This window comes from Conger conger, chromosome 1 (genome assembly GCF_963514075.1).
Source record: "Conger conger chromosome 1, fConCon1.1, whole genome shotgun sequence".
NCBI lineage: Eukaryota > Metazoa > Chordata > Actinopteri > Anguilliformes > Congridae > Conger > Conger conger.
In genome coordinates, this window is record NC_083760.1 from 44,156,842 (window position 1) to 44,172,643 (window position 15,802).

The 15,802-nt window shown below is 41.3% G+C and overlaps 1 protein-coding gene across 2 annotated transcripts in view; it reads right to left on the reverse strand.

The window, feature by feature from the left end:
- The window catches only part of ttc6 (tetratricopeptide repeat domain 6), a 44,848-nt gene extending 29,293 nt beyond the window's left edge, over positions 1-15,555 (reverse strand). The window contains exons 1-9 of one of the 2 annotated variants that reach the window (XM_061216820.1): positions 15,448-15,555; positions 14,679-14,761; positions 13,689-13,765; positions 8,892-9,049; positions 7,684-7,836; positions 6,930-7,100; positions 5,122-5,262; positions 2,546-2,659; positions 485-604 (exon numbers count right to left, since the gene is read on the reverse strand). In XM_061216820.1, coding sequence (XP_061072804.1) covers positions 485-604; positions 2,546-2,659; positions 5,122-5,262; positions 6,930-7,100; positions 7,684-7,836; positions 8,892-9,049; positions 13,689-13,765; positions 14,679-14,761; positions 15,448-15,549 — 1,119 coding nt within the window. In that variant the 5' untranslated portion in view covers positions 15,550-15,555. Of the gene's footprint in view, positions 1-484; positions 605-2,545; positions 2,660-5,121; positions 5,263-6,929; positions 7,104-7,683; positions 7,837-8,891; positions 9,050-13,688; positions 13,766-14,678; positions 14,762-15,447 lie in introns of both variants that reach the window. The other variant, XM_061216811.1, reaches the window with a different exon arrangement.
- Positions 15,556-15,802: the final 247 nt, after the last annotated feature.

Below are 15,802 nucleotides of genomic sequence, written 5' to 3' on the forward strand. Positions count from 1 at the left end.
TTTCCTTCTTTTAGTGTCAAAAGAGGAAAGAGAGCTACAATCATCATGGGTGAAAATCCCAGCTTGTTATGTTTTAAAATACATGCTGATAGGACTGATGCCATGTGATGGATTCTCAGAAGAAATGGATCTATTTTTGTCCGTATGACATTTAAAAAAGATGCAGGGTTTTATTGAAAGAAAAGTGCAATTTCAGTCAAGAGGATAAGATGACCTTTAAACCCCAGTGGGTTGTATTCTTTAACCAAAAATCAATATGGGAAATATTCAAAGAAATGATGACATTCAAATGGGAAAAAATGATGACAGACCAATGGAAAAAGCGGTCTAACATGATCTCTTAACTGTGTCTACCACTTAATCTCCCACAACACACCCAAACGCTGTCAACACAGGTGTCACAAACTGTTTTTCAACCAATCAAATAGCTTTAGAAACAGAATTCAGGCCAGCTCTTGTCTAAAAATGATGTGGTCTCTGTTACCTGCAGGGCATTGTCATAGTCATTCAGTTCCAAGTACAGAAGTCCACGATTGAGCAGTACTTTTAGAGCAATCTCCTTTCTGCTAGCAAGAAGGAGGACTGTACTGTAGTCCCTCAGGGCCTAGAAATGTATGGAAAAATTCTGTAAACAAAACATTTTCAATACTGAAAGGCAAACTTGGAAAATGCAATTAATACATAATCAATAAGTATTGCTCTACTATGGAGTAATCCCACTTTGCTGAATATTAATGTATCAATATATAAATACAGATAAACTGCATTGGTATACTTTCATAAAACAATATAATAAGTGGATCTAAAACAGAAGGGGATATTTGATTTGTCTCTGAGCTAGAACTTGGCATTCTTCACACAAAAAAATAAAAACAATCTGCCCCCTGCAGACTATGACTGTGGAGGGAATTTGATTAATGAAAAGGCAATTGGCAGCACAGTCTTTTCTAAGATGCACACCATGGGGCATTTTTATTAAACTATGATTTATAACCTAGATTATTTCTTCCCCTGTTACTTCACAAATTATGCGTAAGTATATTTTTGTATTTATTTTTGTATATATTGTATTTAATTTATTTTAATTATTTGTACAATGCTTTTCACAGAAGACTGTCACATACGCTTTACAGAAGGGAAGAAACATGGGAAATATCAGCGCTAAGCCCCCAAATAGCATATGAGGTGCAGGATTCCCTAGTAGGAGAAAAATCCTCAAACAGTGTTGAACGCGGGCAAGAACCAGAAGATTGCAGGGTTTCAGCAGTCCACAAGTTTCATCCAGAGTGGGATTTATTAAAGAATTGTTTCCATTACACTTTGAAAATGGTTGAATGCACCCAAAAAGAAGTGATGTGGTCAGGTGAGAACAGTGAAATTGCAAAGTGAGATTCCGAAACCACTCAAATTTGCAAGAGCCACTCTTCAGTGACAGATTAGCATTATAAAACATCCTTGTTTTAAAATGTACAGTGAAAAAGTATTTGGTCCCTCCTGATTTGTTTCTATTAGTGCATAGTTGCCCTAATGTTCAGACAAAATGTAATATTAGAAAAAGAACCTAAGTAAACAAAGCACTTTAAAAAATATATATTTATTTAATAAAAAAAGTAATCAAACACCCATATCAGCAAGTTCAATGTTCAATGTTCAATGTTCTTCAGTGGTCTTCCCACCAGATCTGAATCCAATCTTTTGGGATGTGGTAGAATGGGAGATTCACAGTATGAATGTGCAGCTGACAAATCTGCAGAAATTGTGTGATGGAATCAACATGGAACAGAATCTCAAGGGAATGTTTACAACTTCTTTTGGAATCCATGCCACAAAGAATTGAGCCGGATTTGAAAGCAAAGGCAGGCCCAACCCAGTAGTTCCAAATAAAGTGCTCAGTGTATATCAGTCTGGAAAGGGTTACAAAGTCATTCCTAAGGCTCGAGGACTCCAGTGAATCACATCCTTCTGTGTAATTGGGCTTTGCAGCAAGACAATGATCCAAAACACAAAATCAAATCCACATCTGAATGACTGAATTAAGTTTTGGAGTGGCCTAGTGAAAACCTGTTACCTGTGGACAGCTCACCTAGGGCTGCAGAAATGCTAGGAACTGATTGGGCAATGCCAAAAATGTTCTGCAAACTGAATGTGTTGTTTCATAAACATATAGTGCAGTCCCTAAGTCAAAAGTCATCATAATAAACATTGTTTTTATACGTGTATACATACAAACAGCTATTTTTAAATCTTATGCCAAAATATTATATAAATAGATGATCAACTACTCCCATAACTTCCACCAAAACATGTATTATGAATTATTTTTCACCCATATTATATTATTAAACATTGACATGTCAGAGGTCGGGAAGGGGCTGGATAGAATGCTGGCGTGTGGGGGAAGAAAGCAGTTGTAAAGGCAAAGACTACAGTCTCATATAGATTTCTAATATATAACTATATCCAGTATAAGAAATATATATAATTACAGCTATTGTTATCTGTGACAGGCATGGGCTGAATACAGTGAGCAGATAAAAATCCTCACCAGTTCATATTCCTTCAGCTGCTGATAGCACACTCCACGGTTGTAAAATGCAAAGGAGCAAGTGCGGTCAATGTTGATCACCATGGTCAGGTCTTGCACGCCACCTTTGAACCCCTGCAACAAAACAACCTGACTGTAGAAGAGACTTTGTAGAAGTCTTTGCAAAATAATTATATGTGCATTTCAGCCAGTTAAAACTTGCAAAGATGTACACTGGATTTACTGACAAATCCTAATTGGTGAAATGTGTGATTAACAACAAGCATAATTCAGTGACATTGATGCATACAACACGCAGTTCATGCAATGGATATTTTGTAAGGGAGTGGGGATGGAGGATCAGATGTGACCGAAAAGGGAATCTTCAAGTTATAGTTAACAGGACAAAAAGTTTTTCCGGCAAAACGCAAACTAAAATAATACAGAAAACCCGGTTTATTATTAAAGTCTAAAATACTAAAGAACTGATATGGTTACCCAAATATGGGGTAACACATCTGTAAATATCTAATGAAAAACCAGCCTTGCAGGCTTCCTTTACCTGGCACACTGTCTGAAACACAACGGAACACTCAAGCAAGGGACAATGAGTCTTAAATAGAGTAGAACCCACCTACCAATAACAGATAATTGGTTTGGTAATCCCTGCGACCCTGTTCAGGATAAGCGGGTTAAGATAATGGATGGATGGATGGATGGTTTGGTAATTAGCCTACAGCTGGATAACAATTAACCAAGGCAGCAATCTGCACACGTGAGCCAGAAAAACAGTACTGCCTGAGTCGGAAAACCCTGACATATTTAGCTGGGATGAATGAGATATTTTGTAGGATATTTTGCTAATTGAAATTACATTTCAAATGTAATTGTATGAACTTTAATAGATCACTTCAATAGATCTAATCTTATCCAATAGAAGTAATACAATTATAGCCACTAGAGTTGACCCTGGAATAAGTGATCACTGCCCAATTGCATGCGTTAGGGATACACATATGAAGAGAACACAATCAACAATTATTGCCAAAAGAAATCTAAGAATCCTTAGTGTTTATAAATTACTTCAATCACAGTGATAGTAGTGTACCTCTGACATCCTGGATGTTGAAATGACATTTTGCTAGTTTACAAAGAACTTCCTTGCATTTCTTGACAAACATGCACCTTTCAAAGTTAAAAATAAAAGATTCTCTTAAACTATCAACTCTGCTTAACCCCGAAAGTATCACCCCTTTTCTTAACACAAGACTGCAAAAGACATCCCCAAAATAAAATGCCTACTATTCTAGAGCTCTATTCCCCCTACCTCTTCCTCTCCTTGTGCTCTCCTCAGATACCAACAGGTAAAGAAGATTGTAAAAAATAAGTACAATAATCCCAACAATAACATCTTGTATACATTGAGGTTCCTTGATTGGCGTTTTTGTGAAATACCCAACCTCCATCAACAAGTGAAACACATTCTACAATTTCACATGCTATTTATTATTCAAAAGCAGGCTTGCTTCTTATTTATAACCATATTGAATAATAATACTATATTTTGAGAATGTATTCAGATCACTGATATAAAATGGGGTCACGATGATGAAAATGCCCTCTATTGTGGAGCCAAAGGTGTCACTGTCTTCCTCTGAAATATTCAGTCAAGAATACTTGAGAGGCTAGGAAAACAATAGAGTCCTTGGAAGTCCTCTATTTAGACATAGGCATCACAAATTGTTGTAAAATGTTAACCTTTTTGGCCATAAAATCTGAAGAACAGTTTTTTCTGAAGTGTAACAGTCTCAGTGTGCATATAAAAAATTGCCGCAGGCAAAAATTGTTGTGTTGTTTTATGAAAGCCTAACAAACTATACATCGTTGGAAATGTAATGTCAATTAAAAAATGCTTCTCAATCATTACTTCAATACCATAACACTAGCCGGTTCAAGGTTCAACTTAAGTCAGGTATTTTTTGCTCACGGTGCACGCCTTTACTGTGCCAAAGGATTACCGATACTGGTCAGAGAAGTTTGTACATGGGTTCTTCTTGTTCCAGAGATCCTATACAAAAGGATAATTCTTATGCAAACCATTATTATGCATTTGGTTTGCTGGACTGACATTACTTTATTTTGTGTAGTATATGGATTTCCAAAATGCAGAAAAGACGCGGTCCTCCCATGCTTGTTTTGCCACCTGCATGTTACAAAATAAGGAACTGTTATCGCTAAAGCAAAGCTATTATAAAATAAGTTGTATAGATAGCCAGCATGGTTTTGGAAAGGGTCATGCCTGACAAACCTTTTGGCATTCTTTGAGGAAGCTACCAAGTGTTTTGATGATAGCAGGGCTTACGGCTCGTTGCAGATGAGGTAATGCATTACAAACGAATTACAAACTAATTTGGAATGCAGCCTTACCACAGTAGTATTAGCTTTTTTTTCCCAGTTCCAATTGACTACAATACAAATATGACTTATATCTTTAAAAATCTACACAAAAATGTATTCACAATTTCTCCATGGAGATTTAAGGAAGTGCTTTTGAAGCCATTAGGCTTCAAAGGGTTAACAAATATTTGATGTCTCACCTTCATGCGGAATTTGAACACCCCTCTGTACAGGTAGGCTCTCACACTGTATGGCTGGATCTTAATGGCTTCGTTGCAGTTGAGAATGGCCTTAGCGTAGCGCCCTTCAGCTTCGAAGTGGGCTGCCCTGCTAAGATAGGCCTTATAGCAAAGAAAAATACATTACTGGAGAGCAGAACACAATAACGGAATCAGCTTGTCTGTACAAAAACAGCAGGTTTCAGCATGCCAGTGCCTCATTCCATCAACAAACCTGTCAGGTTCTGTGTTTTTTTTGTTGTATGTTTAGTCCAAGCACTTAGCGTTTCCGTTCATTGTTACCCACTGTGCACACCGTAGTCTGTCTTTTAGGTCATTTCACCTGTCTCCTGATTTTTTCCCACACATGATTGCCATTTGCCATTCGTATAAAAACCCCTTTGTTTGTCTAGTGTGTCGCCAGATTGTTATGTGTCCCGACCATACTCTCCAGCGGTATATTCTGATTAATACCTGTTACGATATGTTTTGTTTTTGTACTTCCACCACTCGCTTTATCCTTCTGTCTTGTTTTGAACCATAGTGTACCAACCCGTTTTGGCTTTCCGACTTCTGTCTCTGGATTCTGTTTTTGTTTGTTCTGCTCATGTTAGGTTCTGAGTATTTTCTGTTTGTTTATTTGTTCATTTCTTGTTATTTATTATTTTTCATCATCTTATCTGGTTTTCTGTTTATTATCCATTACTGTTCATTGCATTTCGTCATCCCCTGCTATGTCTGTGTCAGGATGTTTTCTGCGTGCTGCACTATTCGGGTGGTTTCGGAGATTTCCGGGTTTCAACAATTCCTTCCCAGTCTCGCATTCCTTACTTCCTGCTTTCTCACTAGTTAATGTTGTACAGCACTATACTTACTAATAACTACTAATATAGATATTGTACTGTACTAATTATATTAACACACTTACTCTCTGTCTAACTAATTAACTAACAGTCACTTATTTGGGGTATTTTCGATTTAAGCATGTAACTAACTTACTAACGTTATCTCCAGCTTCTTTTCTGTAGCTCCGCCTTCCTATGCTATCATTGATTACTTGCTTAGTTTCAGCGAAGTGTTCACACCTATCACTACGTCCCCTAACTCTACGCAAATGTCCACTCCCTAATCCGGAGCCATCTGTATTACGTGTTGGTCTTATGTCTGAGAAGCAGAGCTCACTGGTGGATGCGGGAGAGCCAAAAACGATTTAGGAATAAGCAGGATAATTCAAGCAAATGAAATATCATGCAATATTAGCAATGGCAGCATATCAAAACAGGTAGTGCAGCTGAAAGAGCTAGGCAGCGCTATGGCTTTGGTGTGCAGAATGAGCCAGGCAGCAGGGCAGATGCAGCAACAGCTAGCAGGCAGCATTACATGGAAGAGTGCACAAAATGAACAGGTAAGGTTGGTGCTTTATGTAGCCCCTCCCATGAGACATAAGCATCATGTGAGCTCAAAATGGGTGGAAAACAAAACTTTCCTTTAAACAAATCATTGATTCACAAAATACTCCATCAGATATAGCCCCCAATAAGTTTAGTAGCTTATGCCTTTTCCATTTATTTTTATTTCCATTCCAAAATTGTGCTAGTTAATCAAGATAAATTAATGAAAACATGTTGAGATCAATTATTAGTTTAACTGTTCACTATTCAGTAGTGACTCCTTTGCATGGCTTGAAGGAAATGAAATAAAGATTTGGTGATTACCAAGGGATAATTCTATAACTTGGTGGGGGTAAAACATCAGATCTAATTACAATGGCATAGCAACTACATGACTACCTGGAAATGGGCGGGCTGAAGAGAGAGGGCATGGTTGAAATCCTGAAGGCTCTTGGGCTGTTGTAGGTGCATGCGACAGATGCCACATTGGTGGTAAGCATCCGCATAATTGTGGTTAAGCTTCAGTGCACTGTTGAAGGCATCCAGAGCCAGGAGAAAAAGATCCTTATCCTGCTGAATCAGCACAAATGAGGTGGGAATGACAAACCAGATGAGGATGAATGTACATGTGGTGACAGTTGCAAAAAGTGAACTGGACATTCCAAAGTATGGTGGTCCATCCACTTCAATACCACTGCATACCACTGTTCCAATGCATGGTTATTTCAGTTACTTTCATTTTCCTGTCAGCTTCATCCAATCTGGTCATTCGCCACTGATCTCGCTCATTAACAAGGCCCATCACACTGCCACTCAGTGGATGTTTTTCTTTGCACCAGTCTCTGTAATCTAAAGACTGTCGTGCATGAAAATCCCAGGAAATCAGGAATATCAGTTTCTGAGATATTCAAACCACCCTATCTAGCACCAACAATCATTCCACAGTCAAATTGACTTAGATCACACTTCGTCCCCATATGGAAGTTTGGTCTGAACACCTGAACCTCTTGACAATGTCTGTATGCTTTTATGAATTGATTTGCCGCCACATGATTGGCTGGTTAGATATTTGCACAAGTCTACCTCATAAAGTGTATGTGCAGGCCAGCTGGGCTGTACATTTCATAGGCTGGTGCTTCTGGAAGGTTCCTACCTGCATCAGCTGAGCCTGGGCGACATAGCACAACCCAGTTAGATAGAGAATCTCTGAAGCCTGAGGATCACTGGATGCCTGTCCAGACACAACTGAACTGGCCTTGTTCAGACACAGGAGGGTCAATGCTTTTCTGAAGCTATTCATTGCATCCTGCATTCACCACATAAGAAAACAGCAGCATCCATGACAGCTCGGAAGCAAAGGGTGACAGTAGCAGTTTTGGACCAACTAGTATTGTCCAAAACCAATCCAGTTTAAAAATCTTAAAGACCAAAAATATTAAAAGATCTTTAAAAGAGTAACATGGTGGTTTGTCACACTTTCTTAGTTTTTATATGCAATTTGCACAAGAGGGCATTGAAGAAATACAATTAAAGTATTAAATATGTCTGTCCTTTAGTTTTGGAGTATTATTAAAAAGTAAGCATTTTTTTACATTACATTTCATTTGGCTGATGCTTTTATCCAAAGTGACTTACAATTGATTAGACTAAGCAGGAGACAATCCTGCCCTGGAGCAATGCAGTGCAGATCTTGTTGTGGCTAGACTGGGGATTGAGCCACCAACCTTCTAGGTCCCAGTCATGTACCTTAACTTTAGCTACAGGCCGGCCGCCATTTTTAATGTATCGTCCTATTTTCATCCAATTGAGAATATTCTCCCCGTAGTGTGTCACAGGAGGATAACCACTCCCCTATCCAGTTTGCGCTGCTGGCCTACAGGCAACATTAGCATAAATTAGACAGCCTTTAAAGGACTATTAGACTATTTCTGGTAATATTCATTTAGCTAACGTTAGCTAGCTAGCTAGTTTGCTTTCATAAGGATGTTATAATTGTGCTTTAATCTTAACTTGGCTAGCTACCGAGCAACAATTATTATTGGATAAGTCAGTATCATGGAGGTAGCTCTGGCAACAAACAACAATGTGTGGACAGTGGGGACACAGTCTGTCAATCATAGCTAATTGACAGTTCTCAATACCACGCCCAAGACAGTTTGGGGAAATTTAGGCTTAGAAAAATAAGTTTTAAAACACATTTAAATGACTGAATAATAAAAAAAAATTATGCACATTTATTTTATTGTTGCCAAAAGACAACTGGCAAGTGTTACATTCAACCAACATGTTACTCCTTTAAAGACAACGTTCAAGTCTTGCACTGGAAAGCAGCGAAAGTTCAACAGCTGATGACAACCCTACCGTGAACTTCTGGGCCTTCATCTGGGTCTTCCCCAAAAGAAGGAGGTACAGTAGAGAGGGGCAGGTGTCATTGGCAGCCACCAGGCAGGTGATGGCCTTCATCTTATTCCCAAGGAAAGACTGAACAGCGGCCTGCTGGATCAGAGATGATCCAAGGGCTGGGAGGGAGAGTGTGGCCACAGGACACACTATCAATCAGATGTGTTTATAGGACAGATCCACTTCCACAAACACAGTCCACTCAGGAATGTTTATTTGCTATATATGGCAAAACTAAATGTTCTAAATGTACATAATTAATGTGAATGTGACACATTCTTTCTGCCATATACAGTGCAGTCCATAAGTATTTGGACTGTGGTACAATGTTGGCTTTTACATTACATTACATTATTGGCATTTGGCCGACGGTCTTATCCAGAGCGACGTACAACAAAGTGCATACCCATAACCAGGGCTAAGTGCGCTGAAAGACCCTAGAGGGAAGTATAATTTCAATTGCTACCCGTACAACAAAGATAAGGACCAGGGCCTATTTCTTTTTTTAAATTTTTTTTTTTAAACAACAAATAAACAAACAAACAACAAAGCAAAAGTGACCAAACTTAACTATCCAAATACTGCTTACCAAGCCAACTAAAAACACCGAAACACAACGTAAATTACAAAGACAACAATTAAGGTTCACAGGGAGGTAGGGAGGGATGGGGAGGGGTGCTGCTTGAAGAGGTGCGTCTTCAGTTTGCACTTGAAGGTGGGGAGAGATTCTACAGTTCTGACCTCAACAGGGAGTTCGTTCCACCACCGTGGAGCCAGAACAGACAGAAGTCGTGAGCGTGAGGCGGAGGTTCGGAGAGGGGGAGGTGCCAAGCGGCCTGTGGAGGCTGAACGAAGAGGTCTGGCAGGGGCGTAGGGTCTGATGATTTTTTGTAGGTAAGCTGGGGAAGACCCCTTAACTGCTTGGAAGGCTAGCACCAATGTTTTGAATTTGATGTGAGCCATGACAGGCAGCCAGTGGAGGGAAGTAAGTAGGGGGGTGACGTGTATCTGGGAAGGTTGAAGACCAGACGAGCTGCTGCATTCTGGATAAGTTGGAGGGGTCTGATGGCGGACGCTGGGAGGCCAGCCAAGAGGGAATTGCAGTAGTCCAGGCGGGACAGAACCATCGCTTGGACCAGGAGTTGGGTCGAGTAGGGGGTGACAAAGGGGCGGATTCTCCGTATGTTGTATAGGAAGAACCTGCATGACCGGGTCACTGCTGCAATGTTCTTGGAAAGGGACAGTCTGCTGTCCATCACCACGCCGAGGTTCCTTGCACTGGGTGATGGCGTGAGTGTGGTATCCCCGAGGGAAATGGAGAGATCCAGGTGGGAAGAGGTATTAGCAGGGATGAATATCATTTCAGTCTTGCCTGGGTTGAGCTTTAGATAGTGGTTGTCCATCCAGCTCTGGATGTCACTCAGGCAAGCAGAGATACGGGCAGAAACCTGTGTATCAGATGGTGGGAACGAGATGAAGAGTTGGGTATCGTCCGCATAGCAGTGGTAGGATAGCCCATGTGCAGTGATCACAGGGCCAAGGGAACGAGTGTAAAGAGAAAAAAGAAGCGGGCCTAGGACTGAGCCCTGGGAAACTCCTGTGGCAAGGGTCCGAGGTGTCGATACTGTACCAGCCCAGGCAACCTGGAAGGAGTGACCAAAGAGGTAAGACTCAATCCAGTCCAGGGCTGTGCCACAGATGCCCATTGCTGACAGGGCGGACAGGAGGATGGAGTGATCCACAGTGTCGAAGGCAGCAGAGAGATCTAGAAGAATGAGGACAGAGGAGAGGGAGGCTGCTCGTGCGGCATGGAGCGACTCACTGACGGAGAGGAGCTCGGTCTCTGTCGAGTGGCCCGATCTGAAGCCAGACTGATGGGGGTCTAGCAGGTTGTTGTTAGAAAAGAAAGAAGAAAGTAGAGTAGAAGCAGCTCGTTCTATGGTTTTAGAAAGAAAAAGAAGACGAGATATGGTAGAGGCGGTAGTTCGGGATGATGGAGGGATCCAGGGTAGGCTTTTTTAGCAACGGAGTGATGTGGGCCCTCAGTGGAGGATGCTGCTTTGCCGCTTTGGCGGGAGTGACAGCAGAAGAGAATGCCGCCAGGAGAGACTGGTAAATTGTGAGGTCTGAAGGGTCTCTGGATATTCCCCACTTCCTCTCCGCTGCGCGGAGGCTGGTCCTGGAGGTACAGAGGGTGTCAGATATCCAAGGACTGGGAGGGGATGTGCGAGGTGGGTGAGACAGGGGGACAGAGAGAGTCAAAGGCGGAGGCGAGAGATGAAAGGAGGGTGGCAGATGCAGAGTCAGTGGGGAGTTTGGAGAAGGATTCGAGAGGGGGGAGTGAGGCGGTGACAGTGGTGGCACAGGAAGGGGGTGAGGGGGAGTGGAGGTTACGGCGGGCTGAGGAAGTGTGGGTGGGAGGATGGGGAGGAAGAGGGAGGGAGAATGAGATGAAGTGGTGATCAGATGTATGCAGAGGGGTAACCGTGAAATCGGAGCATGAGCAGTTCCTCAAAAAGACAAGGTCTAGGACATTGCCCGCCTTGTGGGTTGGAGGAGAGTGTTGCAGGGAGAGGCCGAAGGAGTGGATTAGCGGTAGGAAGGCAGCGGCCTGGGAGGCTTCAAGGTGGATGTAGTCTCCAAGGAGAATCAGTGGGGTGCCATCCTCAGGGAAGGAGCTGAGAAGGGTGTCTAGCTCATCAAGGAAGTTTCCCAGGGGCCCTGGAGGATGGTAGATAACTGCAATGAAAAGGTTAGTAGGGTAGGATACTGCAACAGAATGGAATTCAAAAGTGGATATGGACAGGTCCGAGAGGGGGAGAACAGAGAATTTCCATGAGGGGGAAATTAAAAGACCAGTACCACCGCCACGGCTGGAAGGCCGGGGAGTGTGCGAGAAGGAGAAGGAGGATGAGAGGGCAGCAGGAGTGGCGGTGTTGTCAGGTGTGATCCAGGTCTCTGTGAGGGCAAGGAATTGTAGGGACTGGAGGGAGGCATATGCGGGGATGAAGTCAGCCTTCTGAGTGGCAGATGGGCAGTTCCATAGTCCCCCTGTGACAGCAAAGGGGGTCAGAGGGGGGGTAGCTGAGGTTCGTGGGGTTCTGACGCCGTGGAGGCCCACGTCGCAGGGGGGGTCTTCGAGGGAGAGACTGGGATGGGGTGAAACATAACATCACAAACTGGGACGGAGCATCGCTCTGACGCACCCATTTCGCCTACAATTGCTCACAAGCAATATCAAATCAAAGCTAATCTACTGACAAATTCCACAGCTATTTAAGCTATTTAAGACAAACGTTCAATCACTCTACAGGTATGCAACTAGTAGAAGTGATTAACAGCAATAGAGACAAACAAACTGGCTCAAGCCCTAACCCTTGCTGTTCAAATTAGCAATTTAAAATCTAGAGGAAAGTCTGCAGCGATACTAGAACACCTGGTTAGAATGATGCACTTAATGACTAAGGACAACTTACGCGAGTCTAATATACGCTAGCGTCGCTCTGACACGCCTATTTAAATTACAATGTTGTCTTTTGGCTCAGTACCCGAGCACATTGGATTTGAAATGAAATAATGAATATGAGGATAAGGGCAGAAACCTGTCATTTCAGGGTATTTAAATCCGTATCATGTGATCCGCATAGGAATTACATCCTTTTTATACACCGTACCCCAATTTTATGGGACCAAATGTAATTGGATAATTGGCTTCTCAGCTGTTTCTAATTAGTCGGGTGTATTCAATTGCTTCCTTAGTGCAGATATAAGAAGCTGTCAGTGCCTAGTCTTGGTTCTAGGCTTTTGATTGCCTTTTGGTAATTGTTAACATGAGGACCAGAGTTGTGCCGTGAAAGTCATACAAGCCATTATGAGGCTTTAAAAACAAAACAAAACAGAAACATAGGCCAAACAATCGGCTTACCAAAATAAATTGTTTGGATTATCATTCCAAGAGAGCACTAGTGAGCTCAGTTATATTGAAGAGAAACCCCAAACACTTGTCCAAAAAATCAGAAACTCTTCAGTAGGCTGGTGTGGAAGTGCCAGTGACTACTCTGAGCAGATGACTTCACAAACAAATCTACAGAGGCTATACTACAAGCTGCAAGCCAAAAAAGGATAGTGAGGTTACAGTTTGCTATTAGTGTGATGGCAAGAGCAAAATGTGGAGGCTAAAAGGAATTGCCAAAGATACAAAACACTCCTGATCAGTATTGTTTGGGTATGTATGGCTGCCACAGGTGCTGGCTAACTTGCCTTCAACTGATAGCTGCAGCAGAATGTATTACAAAGTGTACAGAAGCATCATCTCTGCTCAAGTTCAGTCAAATGTCTCATAATTAAATGGATGTTGCTTCATCCCACAGCAAGGCAATGATTCCAAACATACACTAGTGCTCTCTTTCTTCTAAATGATGTTCCAAACCATTTGTCTTTGCCTTTTGTTAGGCCTATATCTCTGACAGTTGTTTCTTCTTATTTCTCAGCCTCATAATGGCTTCCTTGAAAAAGGAAATGTAACTCCAAACTTTTGAGCGGGGCTGTACATCAGTTTATGTTATACATGCTGCGTATCTAACAGCTGAATATGTATTGAAGCAATTCAGGCAAAATTATGAACTGATCATGAGCAATGCTTGGAATTTGAGATTCAAAGCTGTGCCCCTCACTCTGTAATGTTAGGCCCTTAGCTTCCCTAAAAGGCATCAACTACCTCTATCACACCCTTTTTTCAACCACATCGAAATATCATACCTTTGTTCATCTCTGCTGCATGCTGGATACAGAATGTGGCCAGTCCAAAGTGCTTCATATCACACAAGTACTGCCCCCTGCAACACAATGACTATTGCATCTCTGCCTATGGGTATGTGCAGTACAGGTTCCAAGGCTGGCTTACATCAGAGGAAAAACTGAATTTGATTTACAGTAGTAATGGCTGAGGAATTATAGCAGCAAAGGCAGAAGTGGTTCTGTCTTCATAAATATCAAAGCCATAATGAGTACAGGTACTCATGAATTTTCATTAGAAGTGAGTCTGTGACTTCAGTTTTTATTCCAATAAGGATTGAACTGTATTCCCTTCCTCCTCTCCAGAATAAAAATCTGTTCCACTGGAGCATCTGTGTCTCAGATGAAACAGTCTGATCTCGTCTTTTTCTTGATGATAATCAGGCAATGTGATTTCTGCTCATTTGCATTCATTTGAAGTGACACCTCACTCAAAAGTAAAGCCTTCAAAATTCCCCTCTTCCCTCATGTGCAATTCAATGAGCTATATTGTCATGAATATAGTTCATCATGCACATAAATCCTCTCAGTTGCTAACTAACAGCACTGATATTTATAGTTTTAGATATTTCACTGAGAAATATAAGTGAAGCTTCAATGAACTGCATCCTTTTCAGATCAGAGCCCAGTAGTCTGATATTTTGCTTTGAAAATAGAAACCTTGAGGGGCTGGCATTGGCAAGTCAAATAAACACTTGGAGGAAAGATGGGGAGTGTGAGAGGTTCATTTTGGGGTGAACTATAATTTTCTGTTATATCTACCATGACCTGAATAGATTAAATTACTGTATATGATATGCACACAGACTTACTGTGTAGCACTTCCTTTCTTAAAAGAAGCATAAATCATTAATTACCACCAATCAGTCTAGTGATAGAGGTCAGTCTTTTGTTTAAAAGGGTGTGTTCTATGAATTAAAATATTGTTAATGCTGAAAGAGTGTTCATCTCTACCTCATGATGTAAACATACTGCATGTCTGGCTTCATGTGAATTGCACTGGTCAGATCCCTCAGGGCCCTCTGGAGCTCGTTTGCCTAGTTACATTTGGGTGAAAACATTTGTTAAACTAACAGATGACATTCTACGAGAGGCAATACAGTTGTTTTTTAGGGGTCATCCCTATGTTCCCACAGCCCTATGCTTTTTTTCAAAATTAAATGTTTATTATTGATCGTGTAAACTGAACTTTATATATTTAGATGTCAAAATAGTCCTCAAAGGACAGCACTTGCAGATGCCTGTTCCTGGCGCATAAAAGGTTGAAAAGTACTGATGTAGAGCGCTTTCCTGTTTTAAGTGAACTGCATAAATAGTGTATTTTTTTTTTCTTATTTCGCTTGTTTGCTTGTTCATTAAAAACTTAGATAGATAGATAATAGATAATTAGATAATTGAATGTGTACTGTGTCTAAATTGCACAAACATACACTGGATTTCTTCAGGTCCCATGCAAGCAGCCTGCTGAGTGTGAAGTCAACTGAACATAGAGCTGTGGGAACATAGGGCTGTGGGAACATAGAGCTGTGGGAACATAGACACGCTCCCGTTTTTTAACATGGCTTGTAGCACTATATGTTGTGACGCTATTCCTGTTAAATTATTTTACATTTCACACCTTACCATACATTAATATCAAGCCCCCAAAGCATATGCTTATTTCCACCACAATTAAAGGAACATCAGTTCCAATAGAATTAATTCACAGAGGACAACCACCTACCCTGTGATATGCTTGGGCACGACAGATGTAGGCCCTGATGTAGGTAGGGTCACTCCTCAGGGCAATGGTGAACATTTGGATAGCCCTCTGGTTCTGGCCCATCTTCAGCATGTACACCAAGCTTAGATTCACATACGCCACTGCTACAGAACTGTACTCCGAAAAACATGACCAAGGTTTATGAAACTGAATTTTGCAAATCATCATGACACTGCCCTAGTTACATATTTATTTTGTGACACTAACTGCCTTTTAAAACCACCCAACTCTAGTTGAATGAGATGTTCTGATATAAAAGGCTTGTACAACCCAAAAGAAAGAGAGACTACATTTTATATACAATATAATGACAGTA